General features: G+C 43.1%; 1 protein-coding gene across 3 annotated transcripts in view; it reads left to right on the top strand.

Annotated features, from left to right (window-relative positions):
• The window catches only part of LOC145765014 (uncharacterized), a 62,056-nt gene that overhangs the window by 30,586 nt on the left and 16,999 nt on the right, over nucleotides 1-14,471 (top strand). For 2 of the 3 annotated variants that reach the window (XM_082576745.1, XM_082576747.1), the window contains exons 6-9: nucleotides 862-944; nucleotides 1,199-1,319; nucleotides 9,624-9,803; nucleotides 10,264-10,470. In XM_082576745.1, the coding sequence (XP_082432871.1) occupies nucleotides 862-944; nucleotides 1,199-1,319; nucleotides 9,624-9,803; nucleotides 10,264-10,470 (591 nt within the window). The remainder of the gene's footprint in view (nucleotides 1-861; nucleotides 945-1,198; nucleotides 1,320-9,623; nucleotides 9,804-10,263; nucleotides 10,471-14,471) is intronic. The other variant, XM_082576746.1, reaches the window with a different exon arrangement.

Raw genomic sequence — 14,471 nt, 5'->3', positions numbered from 1 at the left:
AAGAAGAAAGCGAAACAACGTAGGACTATGTAAAAAACATATGCTGCCAAGCACAAACACTTAGGAATTTCAGCACACCAATAAAACCATTTTTACTAGTTTAATGTTTTTCAAGAGCACTATAATGAAACTAAGCTAAAAATTGTAAAAAATTTAAAACTTTTCGAGAAAAATATAAAAAAAAAACGCGTGTTTTTTTTGGCCAAGTTTTTTTTGAAAAAAAAAAACGGTTTGTTTTTTTTGCGTTTACATCTGTAGTGGTGACCTCTCAATTATTTTACCGTTGTTTTAGACAGAGTGAACAGTTACTTCTTCAAGTGAGCTGTTTCTTTTGTAGTATGAACTTAACTTTTTAGGTATATAAATGTATAAAAGTGTTCTGGTTGAGAGTGAGTGTCATAGTGCGGAATAGCCCGTTTCGATGAGTCCGATTCGGTGAGTCCGATTCGGTTAGTCCGATTCGGTGAGTCCGATCCCTTAACGGGGGATTTTTTGAATTTTTTTTTTTAATTATTGGGTACCGTAGCCTAATTATCATTGCCGTTTTAGGGTTAGAGGTTAGGAGTTAAGGTTAGGGGTTAGAAGTTAGGAACTCACCGAATCAGACTCACCGAATCGGACTCACCGAATAGTAGCAGACCCGTCATAGTGAACTAGTGGCTCTGTTCAACTTGCTTCTTGCATGACTTTTTATGTGGAGTTGCAGCATTGCTAGAAGAGGTATTTTTCATACACATAACTGCAGCTTTCCGTGGTCCCTGTTTTACATCCTTTACGTGAAAGTTTTTGCTGTAAACTTTTTGTTCGATGATGATACGAACATACGTGGATTTGTTTATTTTGTTTAATATTCTATTTCAGTTCAATACAATCAACTTTCTGAGCAACATAAAAGGAACAATGAGTTTTTGAAACAAGTCAACTCAAGACTACAAACTAAAGAGGTATTGGCTTGTTTTTTTTTTATGTACCCAAAATGTATATTCAGGAAGCTTGATGCAAGAAAAGATTGTTTTATGAACTGACATAATAATTGTATTTTAACAGTATTGCATAGTTCTGCTGCTTTTATATCACATCTAAAGGATGGTACTTGTTTTACAGTTGTAAGAGGATTTTCTGCTTAATTTCTTTTCATTTGTGATGCGTTGTTTTAAAAGAAAATTTGAGTATAAATTTCTAATTGTCTTGTTAACAGGAGGAGGTGCAAACTTACAACAAACTAAAGAACGTGTTGCAACAGACGGGTATCCACGCCTTTGATTTACAGCATTCTCGATTCAATGAAATGAGTGACGAAGATAGAAACCTATTGCTTTGTAAGTAGCTTATTGTTACGATATTGTTTTGTTAAGTTTGTGTCAAGTTCTGCATAATATAAATACTTAATATACATAGAAGAAACATAGTATATATATCTATATATAACTGCAGACAGTGCACACCGTTTCGACCTCCCGGTCTCATCAGTGCAGTAGTTAGTGTTAAACTGTTTTATTTGCATCGACAGCGCACGGGTACAAATAATTGACACGGCGAGAGAGCACAAACAAACATAGCCAGGTCGAAGACTTTCAGAAACCGGCCTGCCACACCCCGCGGCGGCGGGGAGCGGCGTGATTTATGGGGTGACGATGCACCCGGAGGGTTAAGTCCACCAGCTTAGGTCGCGAGGGCCAGGCTGGGGAGTCGAGGTACCTGTGGAGGGAGAGTGTGGATCGAAAAACTATATGGCCCGTCCGCAAATTTAGAATGGCGGAGCGGGCCAGGGAGACAGGCTCTTTTTGCATAGCCCAGAAAGAAGCCCTGCGACGAACCGGGCGACCCGTCGTGTGTGGACGCTGGAACTGGCAGTAATTGACCGCCGGGCAGCGCCCACGTCTCCTTCACGCGTCCTCGCGCAGGTACTTTGACTCTTATACCCGGTCTGCCAGTAGGCAGAGCGGATAAAATTGGAGTCTCCCACGAGGAAGAGAGTCGAACCATTTAAGGATAATTTGGCTCTCGTGGCAGACGAATATTCAATAAAAATGTGGAGCAGAGGCTCGATGAATCAATATACTGTAATCAAAAAAAAAAAAATATATATATAGGTGGGAGTGTAATTAATACTCACTGGAGAAGAGTAAGCTTTCATTCGGCGAGCACGGATGTGCACTGGCCAGACGTTGAGGCAGGTTCGCCCAGCTGGGTCGGGGAGGCTAGCGATCGAAACCAGAGGCACTGATAGGCTGCATTACCGGTAAAAATAGAAAATTGGGGTAGAAGTTTTGAGGCTGCATCGAGTTGATCAGGGGATCGTGTTGATCAATGCATTGAAAGCGGAGCGATGTTGATCCGAGCGGGCAAGAACAGCGTTACAAGGCGAAAGCAGCGTATGACAGTTCGAAACAATTGATTGATTAGTACATAGAGAATCTAGTGATGATTGAAATTGCTTAATTGCTATTAAACCAGTCTCAAGTCACAATGTACATGAGGTATTTTATTTCCTTCCTTATTACTTTAGAATGGTTGTTTTTGAAGAGACTGGAGTATCATATAAAAGAAATGGCGCAGGTTTATAGAAATAAGGTGATGACATAAGGTGATCAATTTTAAGCCAATATTGTTATAAGGTTATAACGTCTAAACGGTTTGCTGTCTTGCGCGCCCGGATACTTACTGCAACGTTATTAGGGAATAAGTTTCTGATCGCTGATGTCGTCTTTTCTATGACGTAGCCCCTCCACAAGTGAGCCCGGCGTTCCAAGCTTTCCAGACGCGGAAGGATCCTTTGATTGAGAGGGAAGCCACTTTTTTAGCCACCTCTGCTACCCCACGAGTAGGAACGCCCAAGGCCGTCAGAGCTCGAGAGCTCATCGGGGCATAGCTCCCGAGGGAGCCTACGACGAACGGAAGTGACAGGACGTCCCTGCAAGGGCGCTTCCTGTCTTCCTTTATGTTGACACATAACTCGCCGTACTTGTCGTGTTTCCTGTCGGCGGCTTTTCGAAGAGAATCCGCGCCGTTGTCGAACGGACATGTGACGTCACATACGACCGTGACACCGTCAGGGCGTTGCAGGACGATGTCAGGACGCAGATCGGCACCGCCCGCTTCCACGTGCTGTGGAACCGTACTATCTATGGAAAGCCCGGGTTGCCATTCGGCAGGCATGTGCCCCACGATCTCCCTTAATACCGAATTGTGTCGTTCCGTGATGACAGTCATCACGGTAGGGCAGTGATTCAATATGTGGGGGAGAGTCTCTTCCGCTTTCCCACACGCACGACACATGGAAGGTAGGTAACGGCGGCCATGGCTTGGTTTTGATTCAAGTGGCATTAGATTCAATCTAGCTTTGTACGCAAATACTCGGTCCGCGTGATCCAGGAGCTCCGGGCGCCGGGTCCAGGAATTTGAAAATCCGGACAGGCAGTGGGCACTGACCGTCTTGCCTTGGTCAGGTTTGGATTCCCACTGTCTCCTCCACCACAAGTCATTGTGTTGATGGAGGGTCGGCACCACTTTTTTCCTTATAGGAGGGGTGATTGTGGAGCTCCCCGCGGCCAACTCAAGGCCGCCATCCGGGCGGGCGGACCAACGTACGTTCAGGCGACGGGTGGCCGCCGGGACACGGCCCCACAGGCTCTCGCCTGTAGGGCACGGTCTAGAACGGGCGCCGTCAGGAGGGGGGTCACTATTCAGATAACTGGCCAGGTGGTCAGTCGTGGGATCTGGAGTGCCGAACCTCAGACAGGCATGACGCCTAAGCTGCCCGAGAGCGACGGCAGAGACAATGCTGTCAGGTGACGTCAGCATCTTGAAAGCATGAGCTAGCGAAAGCGTGTCACTTTCGCGACACAAGTTCGTGATGCCCAAACCTCCCAATGCAGGCTTACAGTAAAAGAACGCGCTGCAGGCCCACTTGGGAAGACGCCACGCCACCTTCAAACACCGCAAAACCAGTCGGTCAAGCTTCAGAAGCTCATACTGTCTAAAGCGCCGCACTCGCAGATGGTATGACGCGGACGGGAGAATGATGGAAGTGAGTGCCAGAAGTTTCTGGCTTGGGGTAAGAAAGGATTTCATCAATAAGGAAATGTGCTTCTCCAGAGTGGAGATGAAGGGTTGGGTTAGGGATGCGTCCGAGGCGTAACCGGTTCGAGCGCCGAGGTATTTATACGTCTCGCCTTTGGGGATGACTCGAATTTTCTCCCCGGCAAGGGAGAAAGGTTTCGGGTCGACCCGCAGACGGGACGCCGACACTTTCCCATAGGAAAGGGTGCCACACTTGCGTGGGTTGAATCGTAGCCCGGACCAGGAAGAGAAGGGTTCAGTAGCAGATAGAAGAGAGATCATCTGCTCGCGATCGGAAGAAACGAGACAGATGTCGTCCGCATAAGCCATACAACGCACTTTGATGTCGTCTTCTTTGGCAGGAAGGTTGTAGCCGCAATCCGTTTTGTCACGGACGCCCCTGAGGAGCACCTCGATGACCAAATTGAATAGCAGCCCAGACAACGGGCAGCCCTGACGGACTCCCCGCCCCACAGGGATACGGTCGGTTTCACCATTGCCGCAGCGGACGGTGCAGGTGTTGTCGACGTATATGTCGGAGATGCACTCAATAAGGTCTGTGGGGGCGTCGAAATGACGCAGGACCTCGGCTATGCATTCGTGCCGGACACTGCCAAAGGCGTTTCGAATGTCCAGAAACGCAACTGACACAGGCCTTTTGCGTGACTGTGCATCCGAGAGGATGGTGTCGAGCATGAACACATGCTCATAGACGCCCTCTGTGGGCATGAATCCCTTTTGCTCTCGGCTGATAACATTCCCCTCCATCGCCCATCGCTGCAGGCGCCGGGCCAATACGGCGGCGTAGATTTTATAAATGTTTCGGCAGATGGAGATGGGCCGCCAGTTGCTGACGTCGTGCAGGTCACCCTCAGGGTCTTTACATATGAGTGTGATCCTGCTGGTTCTCCACTGGTCCGGTACACGACGGTTGATCCGGCAGGTCTCGAAAAGGCTGGCCAAGAGTCCCCCTCTTGGATCCAGGGTCTTCCAGAAACCGTAGGACAATCCGTCAGAACCAGGGGCGGAACCGACATCAAGCGACTGGAGGACCGCCTCCACCTCCCGGGCCGTAATGGGACCTTCACCGTCATCGACGGGGAAGAGGTTCACACTATCATGCTCGTAACGGTGGGAGTTCATCCACTCGGGCATCTGCGAGCAACTCCCAGCTTCAGGAGCGGTCATGTCGCGTCGAAATCTCTCCTCAATTTCTTGAGGTGGGATTTCGCAACGACGGTCACTGTTTTTTCCTTCAACGATCCGGCGGACTGTTCCCTTCGCGTCCCGTGAGAAGGCGGCTCGCAACCCCACGCCCCTACAATATCGGGCTCCGTTCCCGCGCGAACCCCCGCCGTCCGACCGAGGAGAACCCCCGTTCGAACGACGGCGAGCCGCGCGAGCCCGGGCGCCACGATTGAAGCGTGGTTTGCGAGGACGTGTCCTCTTGGGCGGCGAAGTGCCAGCGGTCCACTCTTCCAATTCAATGCAGAACCGGTCGAAATTTATGCCACCCGCTAAAGTAAGGTTCACTAAACTGCAAAGAGCCCGCCTGGAGCTTTTCGTCTTACTTTCCCTGACTGGTTCAACAGGGTCTTGGATGGATCGTTGAATGTTGGGTGAGATGGACATCCCTGGGGTAGTCTGTGGGAGTCCGGAGTCAATCGTGGCTTGGTTGCATGTCATGGTGTCACTTCGGGGTTGAGTCAAGGTTTGGGAAGAGATAGTTGGCAGGAATTTAGAGTGGGTGGTTTGGGTAGGTGGGATAAAAGGTTGGGCTTCAGCAGACAGCGTCGAGGTACAAGGTTGTATAGGACAGATGGGAGCAGGATTAAAGGGTAAGGAGGAGTGAGATGAATAGCGCTGAAGAGAATTAGGAGAAAAGGTTTGCATGGGCGGCTTGGAGGAGCTGATGGGGTCCCCAGCTTCAGCTCCGGTGGTAGCCGTCAGAGGCAGAGAAGAAGAAGGGCGCGAAGCCGGCTTGGATAAACCGAGCGAGTCCACTGCCACGGCTCCGGTGGAGGTCGGCTTGCGCAGAGGTACATGTAGAAAATGGTTCGCGCTAACAGTAGGGCCGTAACAGTCCGTGGTCGGGCTATCGGGCAAAGAATTGGAGGAAGAAGAAAAAGATTCACTGTTCGACGAGTCAGACGAGTCGGAAGAGTCCCCACTTTCCGACCCAGGTCCGGCCGAAGACAGATGAGGAAGAAACAACACATCTAGGTCAGGCAAGCTGTCAGTGTCAGCAGGGCTGAGCGAAGTCTTGCCTGGATGAGATGGAACAGTACGGAAAAGTTCAGGCATAAAGTCAGGTGGGGGGGGCAAAGTGGAAGTGCTGTCTAGGCCTTGGCGCCAGAAGACTTGAGAACGGATGACAGAAGAAGGGGGAAGAGGGGATGACCCCTCGACCGATGCGCCTGCAGTCGAGGGCCGGCGCCTTCCACGCCTGACAACAGAGGCGTAGGAAAGCCCAGGCTTGGTCATCATAGGGGGTCTGGTTTGGCTCTCCGAGGGTGTCGGGTCATTGCTCAGCCAGGGAAGACAGGTTGGCAATTGAAGGCCCTCGGGGCAGGATCGCCAATGCTCTTGGGCCCCATCCAGCTTGTAAGCTCGAGGGAGAACACGGCAGCACCTGCTGCAGGTGATCAGGAACTCGGCGCGCGAACCATGAAATGCTCGCATATGGTCCTGATACGCCTGCACATCTCGGTAAGGTTGAGATGCCCTCCTGCAAGTGGAGAAAGGACAGAGAAGGGGGAATAGATTGGGGAGGGTGAGGCGAATAGGGCAGACGGACTGCAGTCTATTCGACCTCGGGAAGGGTGACTCGAAATGGGTGGGGTAGCCACGATGTGGTGCGGAATTGCGGATCGGACACTCGTCACCGTGACGAAGTGACGAGTTCGCAAAAAGCAGTGAGTCTACCGGGGAGGCTTCACCATCTGGGTTGAATGAGTGACCACTCACAGGAACCTGCTTCCTCGTCGGCCAGCCTAAGCTAGTGGACTGAGAAGCTGGAAGGGAGAAACCAACACCGGCCAGGTTATCTCTAGAAGTCTTCAAACCTGCACTACTTGAAAAGCGAGACATAATTCAAATGAAATAATTATAAAAAGCTGGTTATTACAAAGATTTAAAGTTTACGGCGACGTTTCTAAATTTAGAGATTTAAAAGTGACGATATAAGAACTGGTAGCAGATTGTGATGAAATGAATTTAAAAACCAACGATTTACTAAAGATTTGGCTGATAAAAAGCAATTTACGTTGATTTAACGTTACAGGATAATATTATAATGTAAACATGTTAGTGACAGATAAATAAACTAAAAAAAAAATTTTAATTACGAATTGGTGGGAGGAATAAGAGGAAAATGATAAAGCTTTAAGAGCAATTGAATGAATGTACAATTGTGACGTCAGTTCGTAAACTTTACTCCAGCTAGCAGAGTGACCCTGCGACGATTAATAAAATACAACAATTAAATATAATATAATACGCCAATAGTCGTTACAATTGATTGGAAATAAATCAGTTAAATGGTTTCGGATCAACGATTAAGGATTCAGTATAAAACAATTAAAAACGACACGTAATTCAAGCTTAAAAAGAGAGAATACGGAATTGAATTTGGGGAGCATTGGCAACACTAGGTTTTTTTTTTAAATTGATGCTAAAAAGCTATGAAGGAAATAATCAAAATGGGTGGAATTTGGGTAATTAAATGGGCAAAATAACTTATTTTTACAAAAATTTGAAGACACAACAGGCTGGTTATACAAATTAACTAAAATTATTGAAATTGGTAAAAATTGAGAGACAATATTGGTACAGAGAAGGTCAAAAATTAGGCTAGGATTTTTTTTTTTTTTTAAATATTGCAATTGTTTTTAAATTTACGAATAAAGGTTATTAAAATGGAAATAAAACACAAATAATTACAGTTTTACAGTCTTTCTGTCCTTCTTTCTTCTTAAGCTAAAAAATACTGTCTTCGGGGTAAAGATGGAGGGTAACAAGACCGGGCTGGAATTGCGAATCCCGGTGCTTGCTAAGGGTGGGAAAGGTTAACAAGGGTAGAGGTTGGGTACTGAAGTCTTTTCCGTTGATTGGGTAGGGGTTGATTATTAAGCTAGTCTTCTTTGTTGATTGTAGATGAATTTTTCTTGAGCTTTTTTGTCTTTAATTTTTCCGAATGGCTGAAAACTGTGTAGGCTACTTTTGTACTTGTACTGGCAAGTTTCTTTATCCAAACTGTCTACTTTCCTGGCGAAGTTTTGCTTTATTTGTAACTGATGAATTTCCAATTGTGGAAAGAAAACACTAACCAAAAATGGTACTACTGCCAACCTTGCCAAAGTGCTCAAACTGCAAGCAGTGAGCTTTGCGCAATGCATAGCAAGGTGCCTCCAGTAAAGTGCTCAATTGGCGTAAACCAAGAGCGTCAATAACTGCAGACAGTGCACACCGTTTCGACCTCCCGGTCTCATCAGTGCAGTAGTTACACTGGAATAATGGCCATGAAGATATATATATCCTTAACAGCCTGTTTCACCTTTAACGGATCATCAGAAGTTCTGAAAAACATGCAAAAGCAATAAATCGGTCATTTATGAAAAGATATTAAATATGATAACTAATTTAATCTGCAAAAAAAACCTTTAAACCTGTAATTCCTGAAAAGATATTAAATATTAAAACCATAATCCAATCTGCAAAAAAAAAACTCAGAATTACAAAGGGCTACCTCTATCCGTTACTACAAAGCCTCAATTAGAATGCTCAGATTGAAACCAAGCAAATTGATGCCAACATCTGTAACATCACAATGAAGCAAAATGCGATAACCATGAAGTAACCTGAACAAATTGAATGAAATTTTTAAAACCTTTAAAAACCAAATGAAATTTATAACCTGTAAAAATCAAATGAAATTTATTTTTAAATTTGTAACCTGTGAAAATCAAAAGGAATTTATTTTATTTTGAAGTACTTGAGTTTAAATTTGTTTCTATGACGACATTTACCCACCAGTTCAGAAGGTGGCCACTATCGGCCTTTCGAATGGCCAGCTTTTCAGCCAAACAGAGGCCACAGTTGTTACGACCACCTCCACTATAAGGCCGAGCACAGCTATGGATGGACCATGTTATTTTAGGATCAACACCCCTGTCCTTAAGGTCCCAAACCGCCTTAGACAGTTCCGTGCTGCTTCGCTTAGACCTATCCAAGAAGGAACATTTGTGGTTGAAAAAACGTTTTTTAAAAGTAGTTTCACAACAACCAATGTAACTAAACAACAACACAGCGTTCTTGTCGGCCGAATCCTTTCACGGACTAATGAATTTATTATTGGGGTAAATTATGCAGTCTGCAAGATTGAAATTTCCTTGGTGGTTTTAAAAGGAACCAACGCGTACGTGAACAAACTTATATTTAGTTTCACAAAAAAACTTATTGTGCCTTTTAAACTCTTTACCTGTTTCCTTTTATATTTGCTGTAATGTTGAAAATAGAAACTATTAATAGTTGAATTGAATGTTTTTCTTCAACGTCTATAGTGCATCTCGGCCGAAATCCAGCACTTCCCGGACAAAGATCAGCTCAACAGCCTCAAATAGTCGGCGAGCCCCCAAACCAGGTTGTGCAAGATCAACAACAAAGGAAGTATGAAGCTTTAGTACCAAAACTGCCAATTGGTATTCAAGATCCGTCAGTCAACCTGCAAGAAAAACAAGCAGGTAAACAATTTTCTATGTTAAAGAATGTGGTGAATCTTATAATTCTTGTTTGCATTCCCAACTCAGTGTGGTGCATTAGTATTTATTTACAAACATGGTCAATTTTTTGTTTTTGTATAATTTTATATTAACAACTTGCTTGAGGAAGAATCACTTTACCAATCAGAACACATTTATGTGGTTTTACCTTAAAAAAAAAAAACTTTTCCATTAATTACTTCCTTCACGGTTTCGGCGTTTTTCAATATTACAAAAGCAGTTATTAGATCATGTTCACTTTGGACAAATTAATCAATAATAATCAAGTTGTTTTTATTTGCAGTTTTTGCTAAGATATGCTGGTTGTCGGCATGTGTATTATGTGTCTGCATGGGTGTCTTACATATCGTGTTTGCTAATCTGTAGTGTAAAGTATGTTAGTAATTGAAGTGCTGCCTTTGCAACTCCGTATCTTATTAAGACATAAAATCTCCAGTCGGTTTCCAACATCCACAAAATGTGCCAAATCAAGACGAAATACCAATAAAGGCGAGTCAGATAGGGAACCAGTTGTACGGTGGTGTACCGCAAGGCGCTGTAAAGGAGCCACAAGAACAAGTTGAAGCTGCATATGAAGTTGGCCGTTTCAATCAAAACAACCAGGAAGGCGACAACCAAAGTGAAGAAGGTAATTAGACGTTTTCTTCAAGTGGCTTCTTTAACATAGAATCAATGTTGTATTATTATCACTACCTGAGTAGTCTATGTTCTTTCCTATGCAGTATGCAGTAGGTCTGATTTCGATTCTAAGTTGGAACTAGGGGTGTTCAAAACAAAAATGTTTCAAAATATTTCGTTTTGAAGTGAAGTTCCGTGATTTAGTTTCGTTTTGTTTCGTAATAATTTCTGAGTGAAAAATTTCGTTTCATTTCGAAATCCAAGCCATTTCGTTTCGTTCTATGTTCGAAACGAAATATATATGAATTTGGTAATCTAAAAGTGCCAAAAGCTCATACTTTAAACTTAAAGTGAATTCGCATCGTGTTTTTCAAAGGTTTGATAGTAATTGCAACTCACAAAGTGAGAAAATTTAAGCTTACTAGGCCTGCTCCTTTTTTCTCTTGTATATTCGCCTCAGCCTGGTTTCCATTTTCCATTAGTGTTTCGAAATAAAGAATGTGATTCTCAATTTAGCAAAATTTGGAAAAAGCTTTAAGGTCATTAAAAAGAAAATTTTCGAATTGAAGAAATTTCCAAATCTGGAAAGCTAGCTGTACCGTATTCAATAAATGTATATTTGAATAAATTAATTGAAAAGATCAAGAAATCTTTGTAGTCTTGTACGTTTAAACATTTGGGTATTTTTGACCTTGTTTGGCTAGTTTTTAGTTCCAGTTTGGCTAAATAATTATTTTGGATATGGCAACCCTGGCCAGTGAATTGTGTGTTCACTGTTCATCCAGCGTTTGTGGTCCGCGCATTCGTGGAGTCGGTAGATTGGATATGGTAGATAATGTTTAATTAATGTTTCTATCACAAAAGCAACACATAGAAAAAAAAATGCGTAGTCATCGACATCTACGCACTGTTGGTGTGCCACTAGTTGGAAAGCTAATTGCAACAGCTTTTGAAACTCGAGTGGATACCAACAAACGAGTGTCCATTACAAAGTGCATCAAACTCACCTTCCAAATGTGGGTTATTTGGCACAAATTTTGTTGGTTGCGACTTGCGAGTAGAAGGTTGCTCATTAGGGTGTCCCACTTTTAGGCGACTTTTCAGGAAAATTAGGTTCGGGTCAAATTCTGACTGGATTTTCGTCACTTATTTCAAAAGTGACGTTATTTTTTCATTATGACGTCATCTTGATGTGCCAGCTAGCGGATTTTTGCTATTTTGGCCTTATCACGAATATGCTGAGAGCTAGAGAGTTGGAACTTGCGCCAAAATGACCGGAAGGGACGATTTCCTATTTGTTGTCAATACAATATGAAACGCTAACTGCAACAGAAAAGGAGTTATTTTGAAAAAACATGTTTTGGCTCATTTTTGGACAAAAAAAAAGAAGAGAAACACGGCAGTTTTGCTTGGGTTTTGCTACAGTGATGCTTTTATTTCGATTGTTAAGCTGCGCCACCTTGTTTAACAATTAAGTACAGTGGATGTAGCTTAACAATAGATAAAATGTATGCTGGTGGATCAACGTTGCACTTCTTTACGACAGAAGACCGACCAATTGACTCCCGAAAAATGTTGAAAAATCTGAAACATCCAAATCATCTGGGCATCGTAAAAGAGAAAAATATCGTCTTGAATCTTTAAAAGCAGCTGAATTGGAATTGGCTTCTGTTGATGCTTGGCAGCTATGCTATGATGAAAAATTATAGCTATGGTATTGACAGATATGTATTCATCAGCCAGTATCATACGCGCCGACTTCCGGGGGGGCGGCGCCCCCGTAAATTTATGGTTGAAGGGCAATTATAAGTGGTGTTTCAAAGATAAAATACTTCGCGAGAGATTTAGATCATTTAAACGGACTTAAAGAATGCCGAAAGCGAAAAACAGCCTGCGTTGCTCTTGCCCGCAAAACAGCAGCTGATCGCATGACTTTCTCTGGAACGTGAATTACTACAGTACTGAGTTGTGCACAGCACGCACGCTCACAGTCATACACTGCTTATCTTCCCGCGCGTGAGGAGCAACTTTAAAGTCAAAACGCGTGATAGCGAAAAAGCGAATGCGAGGTTGAATAATTATTCTCATTTCACGAGTTATCCAAACGTCCGTTAGATTTTTTGTGACTTCAAACATGAAATCGATTTTAGCAAACTTTATCGAGTTGAAACTACGACACACCGAACAATCACGTGAATACAGCTTAGAAATCATACCGTATGGAAATTTCAAAGTAGAGCGTAGAGTAACTTACGCTGCTGAAATAGTCACGTAACTATTCACTGCAGTATTACGTAAACCAGCTAAATTGGACGCGGTATTTTCAACATGGTCTTCCCGCTGTGAGATCAATTATGAATCAACAGCATTGTTTTGTTCGCAATGTGTGAGAAGTTAATCGAAAACCGAAAAAAGAAAAGGTGTTTAATGGTCTTGGTCGCAGATATTGCCTGCATTAACGATGTCTCTTACCGCTATTATCATCTAGCCAACCTGACATCATTGTTTTATGCGGCCGCTTAGGTTTGACATCGACTTCAACGATCATGGAATGTTACGTACCGGTAATAACGATTATATCCTACACGCAAAAATAAAAACATTGATCTCTTAAAACAACTCTTTTTGCAGTTTTGTCTCGTGAGCTTTGCATATTGCTCAACAAGTGCATAAAGTTTAGAATTGACAAGAAATCATTAAATTTGAAAGTTAAGTTTGAATCTTTGCAAATAAACGTATTCAAAACTTTTACTTTGGCTGACGCCATTTCACACTCCGTAATCTACGTCGGCAATGATTTTTCCGCAGTAAAAATGCGTTCATTTTGAAACTGCCGAGCTGGAGACAACAGTTTGTCCCGTGTATAAGTTGAACCTGTCTTTCTGAGGTGAAAATCACTTGCGAAAATCTCGACCTATACTCGAGTATATAGGGTATTCGATAAAAGACTATAAAGACTTTCGATAAAAGACTATAAAGACTTTCGATAAAAAACATAAGAGAAAACACTTCGCCGTTGTTAACGCTTTGAAGGTAAGTAATTAGCAAAACGAGGTTAATAAAACTGATAGCGGGTTTCCACTCTGCTTGAGATCATGATTTTTTGCGTTTTATTTCGATAACTTCACTGTCTTAAATTGATCGTTGTTATTCACTCGCACGAAAAGGAAATGAATCGGCTTGTTTTCCAACTGATCCAATTATGAGCTAATAATATCAAAATTTTTACGACTAGGCGTAGGCTACTGTATGCGTAAAACTGATCGTTTCAAGCAGCGGTTCTAATAAATTCGGTTTGCGACCTAGGTGTCAATATAAACAAGACAGTAACCTTAATCGAAGACTATTTTAATTGAATAAAATAGCGTTATGGTTATGACGTCATCACCTTTCTCGCCCCCTAAAGTTTTTTGAAAAGTCGGCGCCTATGGCCAGTATCTCAACACAACTGCTGGGGAAACAGAGGTGACGACGCCTGTTAAAGTGAAGTCATTTTCGAAAAAAATTTCACTTACTTCAGAAGCAATATTCCACGTTATAATTGAAAATATTGACCAACAAATACTTTCTCGTCTGTATTCGATTATGGCTGATACAACTGTGAGTTAATACTGGTAAAAAGACGGGTGTCAATAAACGATTAGAAGAATATTTCATGTCTGAAATTGGTCATGAAGTACACACTCTTGAATGTCTCTTCCTTGTAAATGAGATTTATTTTACACACGCACAAAACATTTTGGAAGGCAAAGTGAAAGGCCCTAATGCATACGAAGATGGTGGTTTGATGAACAGAATTAAGAAAATACCAAAACCTAAGCCCCAACATCTCAAAATCCGACAAGATTGCAAAGTTTCCATCACAGCTATAGCCGCAAATCATTTAAAGCCTAGATCTTATGGTTTTCTGAGCACAAGAAAGAAGCTAAAGATTCATTATTTCGGAGCGACCATATGTGTCTTTTTGCTCTGGCAGCTCACTTATTGATGGATGTTCCAGGAAATTTGAAA

Source organism: Aplidium turbinatum, chromosome 2, assembly GCF_918807975.1.
Source record: "Aplidium turbinatum chromosome 2, kaAplTurb1.1, whole genome shotgun sequence".
Classification (NCBI taxonomy): Eukaryota; Metazoa; Chordata; class Ascidiacea; order Aplousobranchia; family Polyclinidae; genus Aplidium; species Aplidium turbinatum.
The sequence above is the reverse complement of the archived record's forward strand: the minus strand, read 5'-3'. Positions and strand labels throughout refer to the sequence as shown.